Source organism: Poecilia latipinna, unplaced genomic scaffold, assembly GCF_001443285.1.
Source record: "Poecilia latipinna isolate Pla-1442-1.1 unplaced genomic scaffold, P_latipinna-1.0 Scaffold1988, whole genome shotgun sequence".
NCBI lineage: Eukaryota > Metazoa > Chordata > Actinopteri > Cyprinodontiformes > Poeciliidae > Poecilia > Poecilia latipinna.
In genome coordinates, this window is record NW_015114604.1 from 50,284 (window position 1) to 67,582 (window position 17,299).

At 36.8% G+C, this 17,299-nt stretch overlaps 1 protein-coding gene across 2 annotated transcripts in view; it reads left to right on the plus strand.

Moving 5' to 3' along the window:
* Positions 1-13,978, plus strand: part of stim1a (stromal interaction molecule 1a) — a 47,003-nt gene extending 33,025 nt beyond the window's left edge. Inside the window, exons 8-13 of one of the 2 annotated variants that reach the window (XM_015016168.1) lie at positions 4,945-5,122; positions 7,131-7,298; positions 7,841-7,941; positions 8,039-8,271; positions 11,197-11,608; positions 12,949-13,978. In XM_015016168.1, coding sequence (XP_014871654.1) covers positions 4,945-5,122; positions 7,131-7,298; positions 7,841-7,941; positions 8,039-8,271; positions 11,197-11,608; positions 12,949-13,456 — 1,600 coding nt within the window. In that variant the 3' untranslated portion in view covers positions 13,457-13,978. The remainder of the gene's footprint in view (positions 1-4,944; positions 5,123-7,130; positions 7,299-7,840; positions 7,942-8,038; positions 8,272-11,196; positions 11,609-12,948) is intronic. The other variant, XM_015016169.1, reaches the window with a different exon arrangement.
* Positions 13,979-17,299: the final 3,321 nt, after the last annotated feature.

Genomic DNA, 17,299 nt, shown 5'->3' on the forward strand with positions numbered 1-17,299 from the left:
ATGGGAAAATTAAAACCCATTTTGTCCCCATTTTCAAGAATCACTGAAATAATAATTATAACCTGATGGTCAAACTCCTTCTGGTTTCTGGTAAGACAAAGCAGGTAAAGAAAACATCTACTTTCTTCTTGGAGTAACATCTGAGGGACAAAATCTTTAAAGCTGCAGTATATAACCTCTATAAAATATAAAATTGTTACATATTTGTTAACTACCACCAGGCTGTGAGAGTATGAGACAGATAATGTGTTTTCCCTGCTGCCTTCTTAAGAAATGAACCGCTCCTGGTCAGAAACAGTCAATCAAAGCCAGGATGAGTGCTTCAGTGCTGTCAATCAGTCTTGTGAACATGCTGCTAAATGTGCTAATGACAGAAAAACAATTTGGGCACAGGCTGATTGACAGCACTAAGACCCGCCTCATGGCTCTGATTGGTTGTTAAGTTAGCACTGAGAGAAAGCAGAGGAGCTCGATTTATGTATTTCTTTTTTTTTTTATTTCACAGATTATCTGTTTTACACTATATTGCCACAACATATAAAAGTTACATACTGTACCTTTAAAGCGGGACCAGAGCTATTGTCTATCAAAAAATTAGAAATCTAAACAGATCTTTGCTTCTTCGTCACAAGGTCTCTTAAATACAAGGCTGAAGTTATTTATAGCACACTCAGATAATAGGATATTTTATAAACACAGTGTGAAAATCTATACAAGGACACTGGCCTTGTCCAAGTTTTTCTTTCGAGGTAAACATAGTTGCCTTGTTTCCATCTCAAATTCAGCTTTTCTTGGGTCTCTTGCTCTAAACCTTTGTACATGTGATCTGAAGAAGGCATGAGGTTGGCACATGACTCTAATTCTTTTATGTTGTGTTTTAGTATAAATATATAGTATAGGATAAAGTTACTAATTTGAGTAAAATAGCACTTGGCTAATTAGCAAGAGCAACTTGAGGTTTCACTACCTACCCAAGATGTTATAAAACATATCCATCTTTTTGGATCTGGTCATGCTCTGGAGTAATTCTGAGAATGTGCTTCAAAGCTTGCGTTTGATCTTCCTATACCTTAAAAGGATATGTGGTAATTTCCTACACAGGTCAGGCTTTTTTTTGTTGTTTTCCTAGATTTTCCATCTCTAATTTTAGATGCCTAATATTTGACATGACTGTCGGTGCAGTAGTAGTCGAAGGTTTATGAAAAAGAATGAAGTCTTAGATTAATATTGTACTTTGTTCCTCTTAATACAAATGCTTTGAAACTTTAAAAGAAGAGACAAAAAGGTTTGGCCAAATATTCGGTCTGTCTGCTTTCAGAAAGAGGAGTGATGGAAAAAGATACTTTAGAGAAAGTAAGATGACGTTTGATCTGCGGTTTGCTGTAAAGCAAATAAAAGACAGCAAACACATGACAGAGGATGGTCCGGTCAGACGAGACATAAACCAAACATTTGGGCCTATAAAAGTAGTGCTACATTTTGCAGAACACACTGTACATGAAGCATGGTTGGGGCAGCATCATGTGGTCATCAGAATGTTTTTTTTTGTTGTTGTTTTTGTTTTAGCATTGAAATGAAAGGTTGTAATTGAGTACAATTAGGAATCTGTGTCAAGATTTGAGTATTGTTCAGATGCATTTTCATCTCATCTGAACTGGATTCATTATTCAGCACATAGATGTGCAAATCTGATAGAAACACACCTACAATACTTGCAGCTATAACTGCAGCAGAACATGCTGCTTTAAAATAAGAAAGAAGACACTGAGGACACAATCCACTTTTTTCCTAAATTATTGGCTTTTATTTATTTATGTTTAATTTATTTTATTTTATCCATTATAATTGCTTATTTTTTAGACTACTGCAGCCCTTTTAGATTATAAAATACAAAGGATATTAAAAATAAAATCTATTGTTATTGCTTCTTAGAGGAGCTGATGACAAATGCTTTTTTTTAAGAAATGCAGCACCCATCTACAATCTTCCATGCATACTTTGTATTGGTCTATTACACCAAATATTTGCAAACTTAAGGCACACGACTTGATATTTTGTTGAAACAACACGAATGTGCAACAATTTACGCATTTATTGTGGCGTTTAACTGGTAGAATTATGTTTAAAAAAAATCATTAAAAGGCATTAGGTTTGATTAGCTGATTTCAGTAGAAACCTTCATGGTAATTACCAGGCATTACTTTTTAAGCTTTTCAGTCAGGAAAATGAACACATTTTGGTAAATTAGCCTGCCATCAGTCTGCCAACAGAGCCACATGCTTCTGCTAGGAGGGCAGGTCAGCTGGGTCACCCTGTGCTCCTCTAATAGACCGGCCATTAGTTTTGAGCACTGCTAATGCTGTTTTCTCCTTTTAGTTCAACACTTCTTCCTCAGGCAGATTGTAAATCATGCTGTCATGCTAACTAGCCAAGTGATCAAGAACTAATATTTTAGCTACTGATCAAAACAAAAAGCAATTTATAAAATGCCTTCCACCCAGGTGGTGTACTCTTGGCTGATTTTCCTACTTTTTTTTTAAAAAAAGTCTTTTTTTAATCATTTTGCTTCACAGCAGCAAAAGTATTATAAAGACTGATATTTGGTTGATATCAGTCAAGGTTTGACTGTGGCGAAGTTGTGACAGTATTTGAATCTTACGTGTGTGTGTGTGTGTGCGCGTGTGGACATGCGGATGTTGACAAACTTCTAATTGCTGAAAGCTTTAAATGTGTCTTCATTATGTTGCAGTTTTGGTCAAAACAATTCAAGTAACTCCATGTGTTTCAACCTTTACAGTTGGGCTGAAACAATTAATTGACTCAAAAAAAAAAGAGGCAAACTAGTGAAACAAACAAACACACTCAGAGGGGTATTTAAGCCAAAACAGTACAGATAATACAAATACATTTTGCATTTAAGATAAAAACAACTCTGTCTGTAAATATGTTTTAGCCAAAACTCCTCAAACTTGGCACAGTTTCCTCAAATTTGCTGTAATACAGGCGGCAACAGGAGCTATTTCCTGCCGCAGCCTTCTCCATCTACAATAACTCTTTGAAGAAGTTTGAATTATAATGAGTTATAACAACATTTAATTTCCTTTTGAGATCAACAAAGTACTTTTAAATTTGAATTGTTGTAGCTTCACCCGCTTCAGATTCACTAAAGGAAAGCTTATGTTTTTGCATTTTGGCAATGCAGTTTTTATTTTCTGTATTTAAAAAATTAATTAGGCCATTTATTTGCATCTTTCAACTTGTTTCTTGTATTGTACTAAAAAGGTTTAAGTGATTAAATATTTATATTTAGCTGTAGAATTTGGCATTTGTTCTATCAGATTAATCGTGAGAATAACTGATTAATCCATTACTAAAATAATCACTGGTCGCAGCCCTACTTTACAGCAGAGTATTTTGGCCATGAGCAAATAATATTTCACTCTTCATAACTTGTAGACTTCTGAGAAGCATCTCTTGCTGAGTGTTTTTCTGTCCGAGAAGAATGGAGGTATGTCCTCTGTGTGTAGTTGATCCCGGCTGCCAGCTGCTCTCTTTCCATACTTTGCAGCAGATCCTCTGACGGTATCAAGTAGCCAGGCTCAGACATGACTTCCATGTGAGGAAACTGGCTGCATCGACAAGAGCAGGATTTCCTGTGTGTCTTAAAGCTCCTCCTCTCTGGTGGGAGATGGCAATAAGCGTAGCCGCCATAGTGCTAATTCACCCACATTTGTATATGAATCAGAATTTGGTTGTAGTGTTGCAGACTTGCATCCTGAATGGAGACGAGGACTGCGTTAGCTGTGAGGGATGTTCATAAGCCAGTTGGCAGGCACACTTATGTAAGATGTAAATATTTTCATATATGCTACCATTTCCTGGTAAGATGAAAAAAAAAAAATCCAGCTTTGCCTCGTTAGCTCCGCTCTAACTAGTTACAGTTAGGACTGAGATACAGTAGCAGGAGATTTTCTCTGTATGTTGCAGGTTGTTTGAATAATTGCTGAAGTGTGGTTAAGGTCAGGATTGAGTTAATTAGCTGGTCTGCCAACCAGCCACATTTTCCATAGCTGTTGGTCTGGATCAGCTTTCATTTGTCTGCACTTCTCTGCTGACTCTGTTGTTCTGTTTTAATGTGACTGGGCAAGACTGCTGCTCCCTAGTGACCAAAAGAGGAAATTACACCACTATCACAAAGAAGATTCAAATAATAATTTTTTAAGACATTACCTTCCGTAATTATTACATCTATCAAATCTTTAATTTTGGAGACAATTGTGATCAGTATTTTGTCAAATTTTTAAAATGATGGCATAAGTCACTTTTTTGCCAAAAGCGGTTTTTATTATCTATTTTTAGTTTTTTACCTAGATCATCTTCTGATAATAAAAAGGAGATGCTTTCTACTTTTTTTTTTTTTTTTTTTACAAAATCACTTTTGGCATAAAAATGGTGATGATTTGCAACTTACTTAAATATTTTTGAAAGCAAAACTTTATGCACAAGTTTTGTTTGTGTGTTTTTTTTAAGTACTTGCTTAGAGAATATAATAGACATAAAACCTAACTCATGAATCAAAGAGCATAGGCGTATTTGGAATCACACTGTGCTATTCTGAGGCTACTTACTGACAGCTGCTGCCATTTCTGGCTCTCCTCTTTCTGATGTCACTTTATTGTGAGCAGCTTAGCAGCTGAGCGCGCTGCTCTGCTTTTCCACGTCAGCCATTGTTTCCAGTGATGCAAGGCTGATTCACTGCTCACATTCCACACCAAGGTGGCACTCACATGCCTCAACCTGGATGTATACAATTACACCAGCACTCAAGGTTTTTATTGTTTTTTTTTTTTTTTTTTTTTGAAAACTTCCATCGTTGGCTTGGTTTTTAAGAAGAGTTAAATGGAAATTAACTTTTTTCCTGTTTGCCCCTGATCCTGCGTTAAGGCTACAGATTGCCCAGGAGGAGCATCGGACAGTTGAAGTGGAGAAGGTGAACCTGGAGCAGAAGCTGAGAGACGAGATAAACGCTGCAAAGCAAGAAGCTCAGCGACTGAGAGAGCTGCGAGAAGGCTCCGAGAACGAGCTGAGTCGGCAGAAGTATGCAGAAGAAGAGCTGGAACAGGTACCATCACTCTCATCCATGAGGCTCAGGTTAGGTTTAGTTTTACCATATTTTACAGGTCCAACGCAAGGGACTAACAAAACAAGTGTTTTTTACTCACTTGTATTCAGGACAGGTGTTAGTTTCCGATTCCTGTAGTGTAAACATGATTTATATTCGCTTTTCATTCTTCAGCTTAATTTTTTAAATGCATAGCAATGATTAAGTAATTTCACATTTCTACTCCACAACAGTAAAGGTGATAAATACAGAGACTCATATTTTATCATAGTGACCTTTCTACATTGACGCCAGATGCAACTCTGATTTAATAAAATCATTCAGGTAATTAGGAAATCATCTCCAGATGTCCTTTTTGTACAACAAAGTTCCCTGGCACAAGCTGGCAACCAGCTTCTACATGCTATGTTGTGGCAGGACATGTGGAAAATAGTAATAATACAACTGTACATCTTTTTGTGGCATTAAAGGAAATTTAAATTAGGTCATGGTCCTAATTTATCAAAAAAAAAAAAAAAAAAAAAAAGGTAGTAAGTGATCATTTTTATGGCCATTTCTGGATGTATCAGTCATGTTCAGGAAGTTAGGGTTTTCTGAACTAAACAGATTATTTTTTTTTTTTTTGTAATTCAGTGATGATTCACCATTTTATCATTTTTGTCTTCCAAGACTTGTTGTGAAGAAAAAAAAACAGTTCAAGAAGAGGCAAAACCTAAATATTATAGGAAAATATTCAAAATTACAATCCTTCATCAGTTGATCATACATCTATGAGATATAACCATTAAAAATAAAAATAATAACATATTTAGAAATGAGTGGGAAATTGAATCAAATCTGTAACAATAACTAATAACAATTACATGTCTTTAAGTACAATTTTAAATAATTTACAGAAGGCCAGGCTTTCACTGAGTCGTTCCAGTGTTTGAAAAAAACTACTGGTCTGATGAATGAAACTGCAAATTTGATTGAAAATAATGAATGAAATGCATTGGTATTTTGTTTTGGAAATGAAGCCGCAAATTAGAAAAATGGTAATGTTCTAAATGGTAAGAATCTGTAGTCCCTTAAACAGAGGAGCAGAAGGACAATTAGAATCTGAAGTAAAAGAGGTAAACCCAGCAGTTCTGGACTGTTGTACATTTTAGCATCAATGCAGTTCAAAGTGCTTTTTACTATAAAAACATAATACAGTTACCAATTATGAAACAAGCAACAAATATTATCATCAAGTAAATATATATGTCAAATATAATAATTAGTGCTCCAGTTATAACATCACCTACACAAATTGATATAATTGGTATTGATAGATGTGTTTTGGCTGTTTTGTAGTTTTCTGGACATTTGTTCCGGATTAGTGGAGCATAAAACTAACTAAATGCTGCTTCTCCATGTTTGTTTCTGGATCTGAAAGAGTGTGATGACATTTTGATCAGTGCAGTTCTTCAGAGCGTTGCACATGGCAGTGCGGTTTATTGTCCTTCAGCGTGATGAAACAGGACCTCATTCAACACTTCTGTTATTTTAATTCTCGTCTTTGGCCAAGTGTGCAGTTCAGGCTCCAAGAAGTTACACAACATTAAGAGACTTTGTGAGAGAACCCAGGATTCAGGTTTTTGTGCCTTTTACTAATCCTCTGTTGTAATATTAGCTTTTTGGAAACTGACAGATGTTTTCTTTTCCATGCACTATTTCTCCGTTAGTCGAATTATTTGTACAAAGTCATCAACCCCATGAATAAAAGCAGACCTGGCTACTGACATATTCCCCAAAAACCAGACTGGGAGAGGCTAACGTTTGGTTTAATGAGTCGCATACCAAACTTGTCACCCAACTATTCTTGGCACGTTAATTTTAATGGAATAAAATCTTATATTTATTAAAAACCTCTGTTTAATTTCGCAGAAATTAGAAAATTGTACAACAATAAACATTAGTTGTTTCCAGATTGTTGTTGTTATTGTATTGTTGTGCTATATTTAATGTCTTAACCTTGTTGTAGGTGCGCATGGCTCTAAAGAAAGCTGAGAAGGAACTGGAGTCTCGGAGCGGGTGGTCTCCTCCAGAACCTCTTCAGAAGTGGTTGCAGCTCACCCACGAGGTCGAGGTGCAGTACTACAACATCAAGAAGCAAAATGCCGAACGGCAGCTCCTGGTGGCCAAAGAAGGGGTGAGCGCAACAACAGCCTCAGTAGAATTTATTGCATTTGTTTTTTAAATGATGATACACGGCAGACCAGGTGAATTCTACAGATTAGTGCCTCTAAAAAAATAAAATAATTCAAGCTTTATTCTCAGATTTTTCACCTTTTATTTTCTTCAGAATTATGACTTCTGATTATTATTTGTTAATTATGTTAGCAAAATAATCACAAACATTTCTTATTATAGGATTCCTAAACCTGCACATTATACACACTGAAGGCCAACCAAAATTTATTTGGTAGATTTGAGTTTTAAGACCAGATTTGCCAGAATTGTTTTAACTGTTCAATAAATCTGATTCAGAGGAAAAAACCCAAAATTCTTTTATTTTTTCCATTGGCCCTAATCCTCTTCCATACAACTCAGACCCATTATCCTAATGGGACCAGAACCAGCAAAAATTATTTGCTGGTTCTGTTTCTTCAGTACAGATATAAGAGATAAATTTCATCTTAACATATAGTGAAAATAGAAACTAAGCACTAAGTTTTGCTTTTTGTTTCACAGGCAGAAAAGATCAAGAAAAAGAGAAACACTCTCTTTGGGACATTCCATGTGGCTCACAGCTCCTCACTGGATGATGTGGACCATAAAATCTTGGCTGCAAAGTGAGTCAGAGTGAACAACAGTACAGAAAAATTAGAGAAAATATCTTGGAGGTTGTTGTGCATCATTATATATGTGTTTTTTGTAATATTTCCTCAGACAAGCGCTTGGTGAGGTAACCGCCGCTTTGAGGGAAAGGCTGCACCGCTGGGAGAAGATTGAGATCCTCACAGGTTTTACTATCGTCAACAACCCGGGCCTTCCCTCACTGGTCTCCACCCTCAACCTCGACACCAGCTTCATGGGCGGCAGGGCCACACCGCAGCACTTCGTCATGTCTGACGACATGGACGACTTGGACGAAGGCATGATGTCTGCTGGAATCCTGCAATGTAAGGGTTCATTCGAATCTGTTCCCCAATGTTCGGGGATTAGCAAACGACTCCCTAAACAGCCAAAGACTGTGGTGGGGAATTGAAAAGAGAAAACAAAATCAACCCACATGACAAATGGAGAAATTGCCTTTTTGCCTCAATCTCGCACTGGTGATGGAGGTGGTGTAGTAATTGTTTGTAAATAATTGTTTTCAAGACCGTTGGATTTGTTAATGTACTTTAACTGTCTTGTTTTTGAAACAGTTGCAGTTTGCATGATTTTTGTACCTTTCAGAATTTTTGGTCTAATATGCTATCTATAGTGGCATATTAGGGTCAATGTAGATGGAGGAAAGAAAAGTACATTTCTGCCAAAAAACAATTGATATTTTTAGAATAAGGTCAGAAATGTTCCACAAAAAAAAAAAAAAATCTTTTTTAAAAGTTGTTTTTTTGCTAGAAATGTTTAGATTAATCTATGGAATTTTCTAGAACTAATTTGGAAATTTCTGAGTTTCAAAAGTCAAAAATTTAACTCTTCAAGTTGAAACTTGTCCTTTTTTCTAGAGAATTTCTGAGATCTAAACATTCCTAAGTTTTTTGGTGGAAATGTTCTCTATTTCTATCTACAGTGGCCCTAACACGCTGTTGTAGATTTCCGAGCACATGTTTTATTAACCTTTTTCCGGGCGGTACTGATTTTCAGCAATTCCGATTTCACTTTAGAAATTGTAATATAGGAAGAGTAGCCATAATTTTTTTTTTTTTTTTGTTCACCAGTTTTTTTCTTAACTATTGCCATTACTGTTGACATTAGAAGCAGAGACAATGTCTCTAAGAGATGTTACCACAGCCTGGAAGCTCTCAGGTACATAGACAGGGATGTACACTGTCCGGAAAAAAAAACAAAAAAAAAAACATCTGATTGTTTTTATTTTATTTTTTATTTTTTTATTTTTTTTTGTTTCCTGGCCACTCAGAGGTCAGGGCCACTTTCAAATGGTGCATCTCTATCTTTGTTTTTGTTTTACACAATTTCTTAATGTTCTAAGTGTTAGTATTATTTAGTATTATTAATACTGAGGCCTTCTGTGACTTTTTTTTATTGAAAACTGAATTGTTTAGAAAATATACTTCTTCATAAGAACAAGTTTTTGTGTTGATATTTTAATGTATCCTGCAGCAGTGTTCAGTCTGCCTTTGTGGCAGATTCCAGTGTAGTCATCACTCACATCCTACTTTCCATCACATTTCCGTCTATGCCTCTAACATTTTCTGTGTGATATTATATTCTTTTAGAACACTCCTCTTACATTTCAGCCTCCCAAACCACTGCAGTGTTTTGTCATGTTATTTAAACTTTTCTAGTTACTACTTAGACAAAACATTAAGCATTAGATCATGTGTTTTAACACATGCAAGTCTTTTTATCAATATTAATTGCACTCCCTTTCTCACTCCCCCCTTTTTTTTTTTTTTTTACACACCACCTTGGTTTCTGTTTTGCTCCCAACACTTTCCCATTGGCCTCACTTTAGATGGCACACTGCAGCTGAGGCGGCGAGTCAGTGACCTGCGGCTCAGTGCTTCTGATTGCCAGTTCATAAGGAAGTATTCTGGTTGGCAATCTCAGTCTTCAAACTGCCTTTCCCTTTGATCCGTCTGTAATTGTTTTTACCTGTATGTTTTAGGCCACAGCTGAATGAACAGCCAATGCTGTTCATCAGAGAACTCTACCAATACTTCCTTAGTTCCTGCTCGCCACATGAACTCCCATCTCCATATGTGGCTTTTACCCGATTCACTCCTGTAGTTTTGTCTCAATAACATTCAAAAAGTTTCAGTTTTACTTATTTAATATTTTTTCTTGTTTGGAAAACACGATAAATATATTCTGTAATTTTCCTCTGATGCATTATTAAGGCATTTATAAAGTTGTTGCACAGTTTGAATCGGTCTTCTTGCGGGATGTAGCTATTTATGGGACTAATTGTGATTAATTCAAATAAAAAATAGTTATTGATTAAAAAACTATTTAATTATTGATAGTTGTAAACTAATTTAGTAAATTTTACTACTAAGTTGGTAATAAAATGTACTAATTTTGAGTAAATTTGTAATTAAGTGATTTTATTTTTTTAGTATAAAGACTCAAAAAGGTTATTTACTGAAAAAAATAGCATTTTTATTTACACTCAGAGCAGTGATTAAGCCAAAACTGAATAAACAATACATCCAGTTTGCATTTTAGATTAACAAAAAAAAAACCTTTGTCTCGACATAAGTTCTAACAAAAAACTCAAGTTGTTTAGTTGTAGCTTCACCTGGTTCAAATTTTGTTTAAAAAGAAAAGTCTCCTATTAGGCACCTTTTCTACCCAATTATTAATCGATTAATAAAAAAAATAAATCTTTTTCTCTTTTTGCATTTTTTTTGATCTGTAAATGCATCAAAACTAAGAACTTACTATTTTCTGTTAATGCATCAAATACAATCATGCTTTTTTTTTGCCAGTTTAATAAAAAATCTGATAAATGTAAAGGATTTATTCCCTCCCTCACTCTTTATTTCCATCCATTCGCCAGCATCCCTCCAGAAATATCTTCCAGCCCTAATAAACCTTTGAATTAAACAAAAGTCTAAAAATAATAAATGTTTAGAATTTATGTATTAATCTTGTTTGGATTACAAACTTTTTGCTTCCATCAAAGAACCTGCAGAAACCATCTTCTCTCTATTTTCTGTTTTATTTGATGAATCTGCAGGTTGGACCTAAAGAAAAAAAAGAAGAAATATTTATATCGGCCAATAATGGCCTTACTGGTGCATCTCTGAGTAACATCCCAACAATCTTTTCCTCTGTTAATTTTTTCTCTTCTTCCCTCCTTTATCAAAATCTCTCCTGTTAGTGTTTGCTACTAATGCTGTGGCTTTTCCCTGCAGCTCCCAGTATGATGTCCCTGCGCCAACGCCACATTGACCCCCAGCTGGCTTTGGGTTCCCAGAGGTTGGTAGAGAGTTCCCTGCTTGCGGGGCAGCAGGGAGAGGGCAACCCTTACCCGTCTAAGCCTAAGCCTGCCTTCAGACAGTCTCGAAGTCATTCGTTCGGGCAACTCGAATGTCTTCCTCTGCAAACTCTCTCCTCAGCTGTGTCTCACCCGTCAGTCATCTGCTCTTTCAACCCGATCCCTCAGTCTGTGCCGTCCTTGTCCTCTTCCTCCTCCTGCTTGCCCAGCACCTTTGCTGGCGGTTTTGCCCTTCATTCCTCCCATGTACATCATGCTACTTTCCAGCCCATGGACCCAATTCCTGATTATATCTCCAAAGTTCGCTCCTCATGCAACGACAGTCTCGGGTACCCATCTCACTCTACACTACGCATGTGTGTGGTCCTTTTTATTCCTTTATTTTTCTAACTACTTTTGTTTGTTTTTTTTTTAACATTTCTTTCAAGACTGTCACAATTTCAGGGTTGGGTTTTGTCACTCAGTAGTTGAAGCCATTGTGTATACCTCTTAAAGCAGTTACTCTCTCCTGTGCTCCTGACATTCATTGCCTTCCACTATTAACAAGCGTGAAGTTCCACTACACAGGCTTCGCTCAGCATGCTGCTTTGCAGACATAGTGCAGATGAACCTAAGCATGGAATTAGGGCTGGGCGATAGATCGGTTTTTATCGATTATTCTATTAAAATAGGCTTTTGAAGATTAGATTTTTGGAAAATCTTTAATTTTTTTCACCATTGGGTTCATTGTGTTTCCAAAGTTCAGAGTGTTGTCAGCACAGCCAAGTCCGCAATCTTGTTTGACAAACATACTTCTGTTAATTTTTACTTTAGGACCTATTAGGACCAGGCTACTTTTTTCTCCTTATTTACAAGAATAAAGTCATATGATTATGAAAAGAACACAGTCGTAATCTTTTGAAGATGAAACAGTAATTTTATGAGAACCCAACATTAAAAATAAAAAATTCAAATGGTAATTTGGTATTAGATTTACAGATAAGGAAATACTTAATCTTTTAACACGTCGGCGTCAGATTATTGTCATGCAAACAAGTCTATTTCGAATAAAGATCTACACAAACTGATCAGATCTTGCTTACAGAATGAATTTTTCTCATTAAAATTACTTTTTTTGTTAGTTTTAAGACGTTCTGGTAAAATTGTGCCTTTATTCTGCTAATATTGAGGTTATTCTTGTAAATACACCACAATTCTCAAAGCCTGGGCCTAATGCGCTGTTGTAGGGATGATTTACATAAAAATCACCTTTTGAAAATATTTTGTCATTTGTAATTTTCTTCTTTGAAAATATAATCTGGTAAGAAAAAAAAAAAGATGGATGCACCGATTACAGTTTTCTGCCCAGTCACCGGTCTTGTCTGAAATGTTGCTAGAAATAGCCACAACCCTCTCTCATAGTAGAGCAATAGAGGATAGTGGCTGATTTTTAGACCTGCTTTATGATCAGCTTCACATTTAAGTATCAACCAATCATCGATCTCCCAAAATTAAGAAAATCGAGGCCAATTTGTCAGTGCATCTCTAAAAAAGATTTTATTTTTAAGCCATTTCGCCCAGCCCTACCTGGAATACATGCATACATTATGAAACCTTTGCATATTTCAAATCCTCCTGTCCCCCCCCACCCACCTCTAATTTTTGTATTTTACATTGGGCCCCCCTGCAGGGAATTGAACCGCTCCGACTCCGACTCCTCTTTGTCCCTCTCACAAGTTGGCGATCGGCTCTCGGCCTACAGTTCCAAAAGCCACCCGATTAAGCCCACCTCTCTGATGTACGGCCTCTCCGGCCGGGCGGACGACACCATCTCCCTGCACTCCAACGGAGGGAACCGGATTTATGACAGCAGCACCGCGGAGAACGTCTCCGGAAGCCCTATCCTCATGAAGGAGATCCACCACATGGAGAAGTCGCCCAGCCTGGGAGAGATCAACAGCTTCTCTGAGTCTTCCCGATCTTTCAGCCCCAACTCGACCGAGCCGGATACGCCGTCTCCGACGGGTGGCCAGGCGGGAGCGGTGGCTGCGGGGGGTAAGGGCAGCACTCGCATCCCACAGCTGTCCTCCAAGAAGAGTCCTCTGGAGGAGGACAGCTGCTCTACGGGAGAAGATACAGATTCTGCCGTCATCCGCAAGAAACATCCCTTCAAAATCTTCAAGAAGCAGAAGAAATGAGCAACATGAACCAAAAGGCTGTCAAAGCTGCTTGACTGTATTTCTCTATTTGTCTTTCTTCTTCTTTTTTTTTCTTCTTCTTCTCCTTCTCCTTTTTCTTCTTCTTTTTGTAATATCTTGGGTTTAATTACAGTCAAAAAGATGGCACAATTTGCCGATGTTGCATTTTACGTGTATGTTCCGACGCCTGCATTGGACTGTGTGAGCAACCCACCGTCTGGCTTCCACTGCTCAATGGTCCAGCATTTGAAGCGGAGCGCGGCGGGGTAGGTCTGTACAGTGGAATGTAAAGTATTATTTATTCCTGCAAGAAGTTTTTTTTTTTTTTTTCCCCCCCTCATTCTACAATCTGACATTTTGCATGTCTTCACTTTTGTTTGACTGATATGCTCTTAGTGTTTGCTTGGTTCGTGTTGTTATCCAGCGTAGAAAACACTCGATGTTACTTTAATTACTACCTAGCTGTCTAACCTACGAATTCAAATGAATGCACACTGTTTATTGTGTTTCGTTCCTCTTTTTTTTTTTAACTGGCAAGTACAGATTTTTCTGTCATTTGTTGTCAAGAAGGGCGAATATATACATTTAGGGGAACTTAAAACACAATAGGATAAAATTAGAAGTTTGGCTACACCAAAATGTTACTATTTAGACACAGTGTAACAGTAAAGACTTGTAGATGGAATTCACAAGAAGAACATCTGCTAATGTTATAAAACGTCAATCACATTTTAGGGTAAGGGCATTTCTTTTTTAATGTTAAATACTTGTTCAATCTGTACAATTTTGGAAAGGTGCAGGATCTCTGTTCTTTTTCTTGCTTTAAAGTCCAGCTTTATTAAACGATAACCACAGATTTAAAAAAAAAAAGTATTCAATTAATTGAAACCTCCATATGCATCTCATATAAATTAAATTAATATTGAAAAGTAAATCCAAAACATTTAGTTCAAGAAGTGATACGATCTAAACGGGGATCATTTTGAGCAATTTGTTTCTGTTAATTTCAGCATTATTGTTTCCAGCTAGTGAAAATCCTAAATTCTGTATTTGAGAACGTAATGTCTGCATATTACATTTGATAAATGTAACAATTAAAACAGAAATGTTACATCATGGCCAACACGATTGAGAGGAAGAATGTTCAAGATATGTTCTTTTTTTTTTTTCTCCACCATTTTGTCATTGACCCCACCCAAATGTAGGGTGGAGCCACAAAAGCTAATTGCTGGCTGCTCTCAGTGCTTTATCAAAGCCTGCCAGTGGAAGGTTGAGTGAAAGAAAAAAATGTGGCACCAAATGATGCATAAACAATTTATTTACTTCAAGCTAAAACCCTTTTTGCATCTGGTTCAGGAATTACATAACGCAAGAAATGCACCAGCTGCAACCTGGGACCTGGTTTTGTATGCAAGTAATCTTAGCTTCACAATCTTTAGCAAGATTGCTTCACAATATAGTAACTAGTAGTTATAGTTACTAGGGATAACTAGTAATTATCCCTAGTAACTAGTTCTTATCCTTTATAACTAGTTATCCTAGTACCTCTAGGATAACTAGTAGTTATCCCTTACTAGTAGTTATCCCTTACTAGTGGAGCCTTTTTTCTGACATTATTTTCTTTCCATTTGTTACAGTCAGGTCAGGACTTTGAAGCATTCATTTAGATAAATCAATCACATCCAATTTATGGTCTTTATAAAACTTTGATGCAATTGATCTTTTTACATACAAGGGAACCTTTGTGTTCGTGTGTTTCTGGTACATCCGTAAATCTGACGCACAGCCGACATCTGCAGTCAGCAATGGACGACGAAGCCACTTTTCTTGGCCCTCTCTGGGCTAACATTTGCTTTCAAAAAATGATCTGATGGAATGAGAAGAGTCTGTTGTGCTAGAAGGAGTTAGCCTAACAGTGAAGCTGTTCAAGCCAAAAATAGCTTCTCAGTGCTGGTGATGTCTGTGCAACAGCACAGACATCACCAGTGCCAGCGTCAATGACCACAGTCCACATTTGTGAAGAAGTTCCACGAGTGAAACACTGGAAAGTAGAACAACACTTTGTACCAGTTCAGATCAAAAACAATTGTTATTGAGCTGTCTATTTATTTATTCAATAATTACAATAATTAATTAATTACAGACTCTGCAATTAACTATTAAAAATTTTAATCAAGTCCCACCACTAGTTGGGACTCGAGTTGCATATCGCACTCTGAAGCATATCGTTCAGAGTGCTATATGCTTGAATGTCACACTGAACAGCCAGCTTTGTAAGCAACAATACTTTATTAACGCCTCCTACACAACTGACATTCCTGTGAGTTTTCAGGCCATAGCATTTGTTGTGCTATAAAGAAATACTTGTAGTCAAATTTCTTGAGAAGCTGGATTTAGGGTTTTCATCAGCTATGATTTATAATCATTAAAAAAAAAAAAAAAACAGTTTGAAGAACCAATTGAAATATAGCAGTGTGTGGATGAATTTAATGAACCGATTCACCTCTGCTTTGTAACAGACAGATGAAGGTGATCAGATCAGATCTCACATTTTTTTTCAGTTCTATTAGAAAGGCAAAACTTTAAACTGCTTCTGCTCTTTTCTGTCTTACTGGTCCACCTTTTTTCCCACTTTAGTTCAATGTAACAAAAAAGTAAGTAGTAATAGTTGGTAAGGGCTACTATTACAATATGTATTTGCTTAGCTGAAGAAAAAAAAATGTTACCATTTAAGATGACTTTTTATAAAAGACTACAAGGTGTGGAGGCAAAACAGCCAATCGTGTAAAAGTGCCAAATCTCTGATTTCGTCAGAGGCCTTCATATTTCTGTTGTGTTCGATCCTTTTGACCCCTTTTACCCAGAATCCAGAGCTCCAGGATGTGCGCCGTGCCTGCACGTTCCGAGTTTAGATGCTGAATGTTCCAGGGTATCATTACTGTAACAGTACCGTAGGTACAACGTGTTTACATTTGTTACAGATGAGTTCAATTCTCAGATTATTTACAACACAGAATGTTGTGTCAGTTTTAAATGCAAGTCGCTTGGTTTTAAGCACAGAGCTATGCATCAGTAGTTGTAGTTGATTTCTGACTTAGTGAGGGCGCCGGTTATTTATAGGGCGCTCCTGTTAAATGATCAACCAAAAAGTGCTGCAGAAGACGGTTCATCCCTCCCAGCCTCGGCCTCGTAATGTAACCGGTGGTTTGAATGCAGAAGACGTGTTTCAGTTATTTATTTCAGAGACCAGATTAAAAAAATTCTTACTGGTACTTCTTAGTGTCTTTTCTACCTTTCTCCTTTTTGTTTTGTTTAGTTTTGTTTAGTTTTTTTTTTCCCTCTGCACGACATTTGTAAATTGAAAATGCCATCTGAGTGCGCGCGGGTGTGTGTTCGGGTGTCTGTCTCATCCCAGTATATTGCACTGTAATGTTGATGCATGTCAACTACCATAACAAAACCTATATTGGGTTAAAAGAATGGATTAGCTTCAGCTCTAACCTTGCTACCTGACTTTAATTCTCATTTTTGAGCTTATATTTATGAATACATGCAGTATATTTGTACAGAGAAAAATGATAATTTTGCATCTGTGGTGATCTAGGCTTTGATGGCACTCTTGCATGATAGCAATAAACTATTTTGAATGAAAACAAACTGGGTTTTACTCGTTTGTAATCTGAACTCAGACTTTTTCCATTTTTCTTCAGGAATAAACAACTTCTCAGTCCAACATTACTAAGAACCGTTGTAAACGGCCTAATGTGAAGCACTGTGACAATGTGTAGAAGGCAGAATGTATTTTTAAATAGACAGAGGCCACTTTCAAGGTGTCAAATTGTC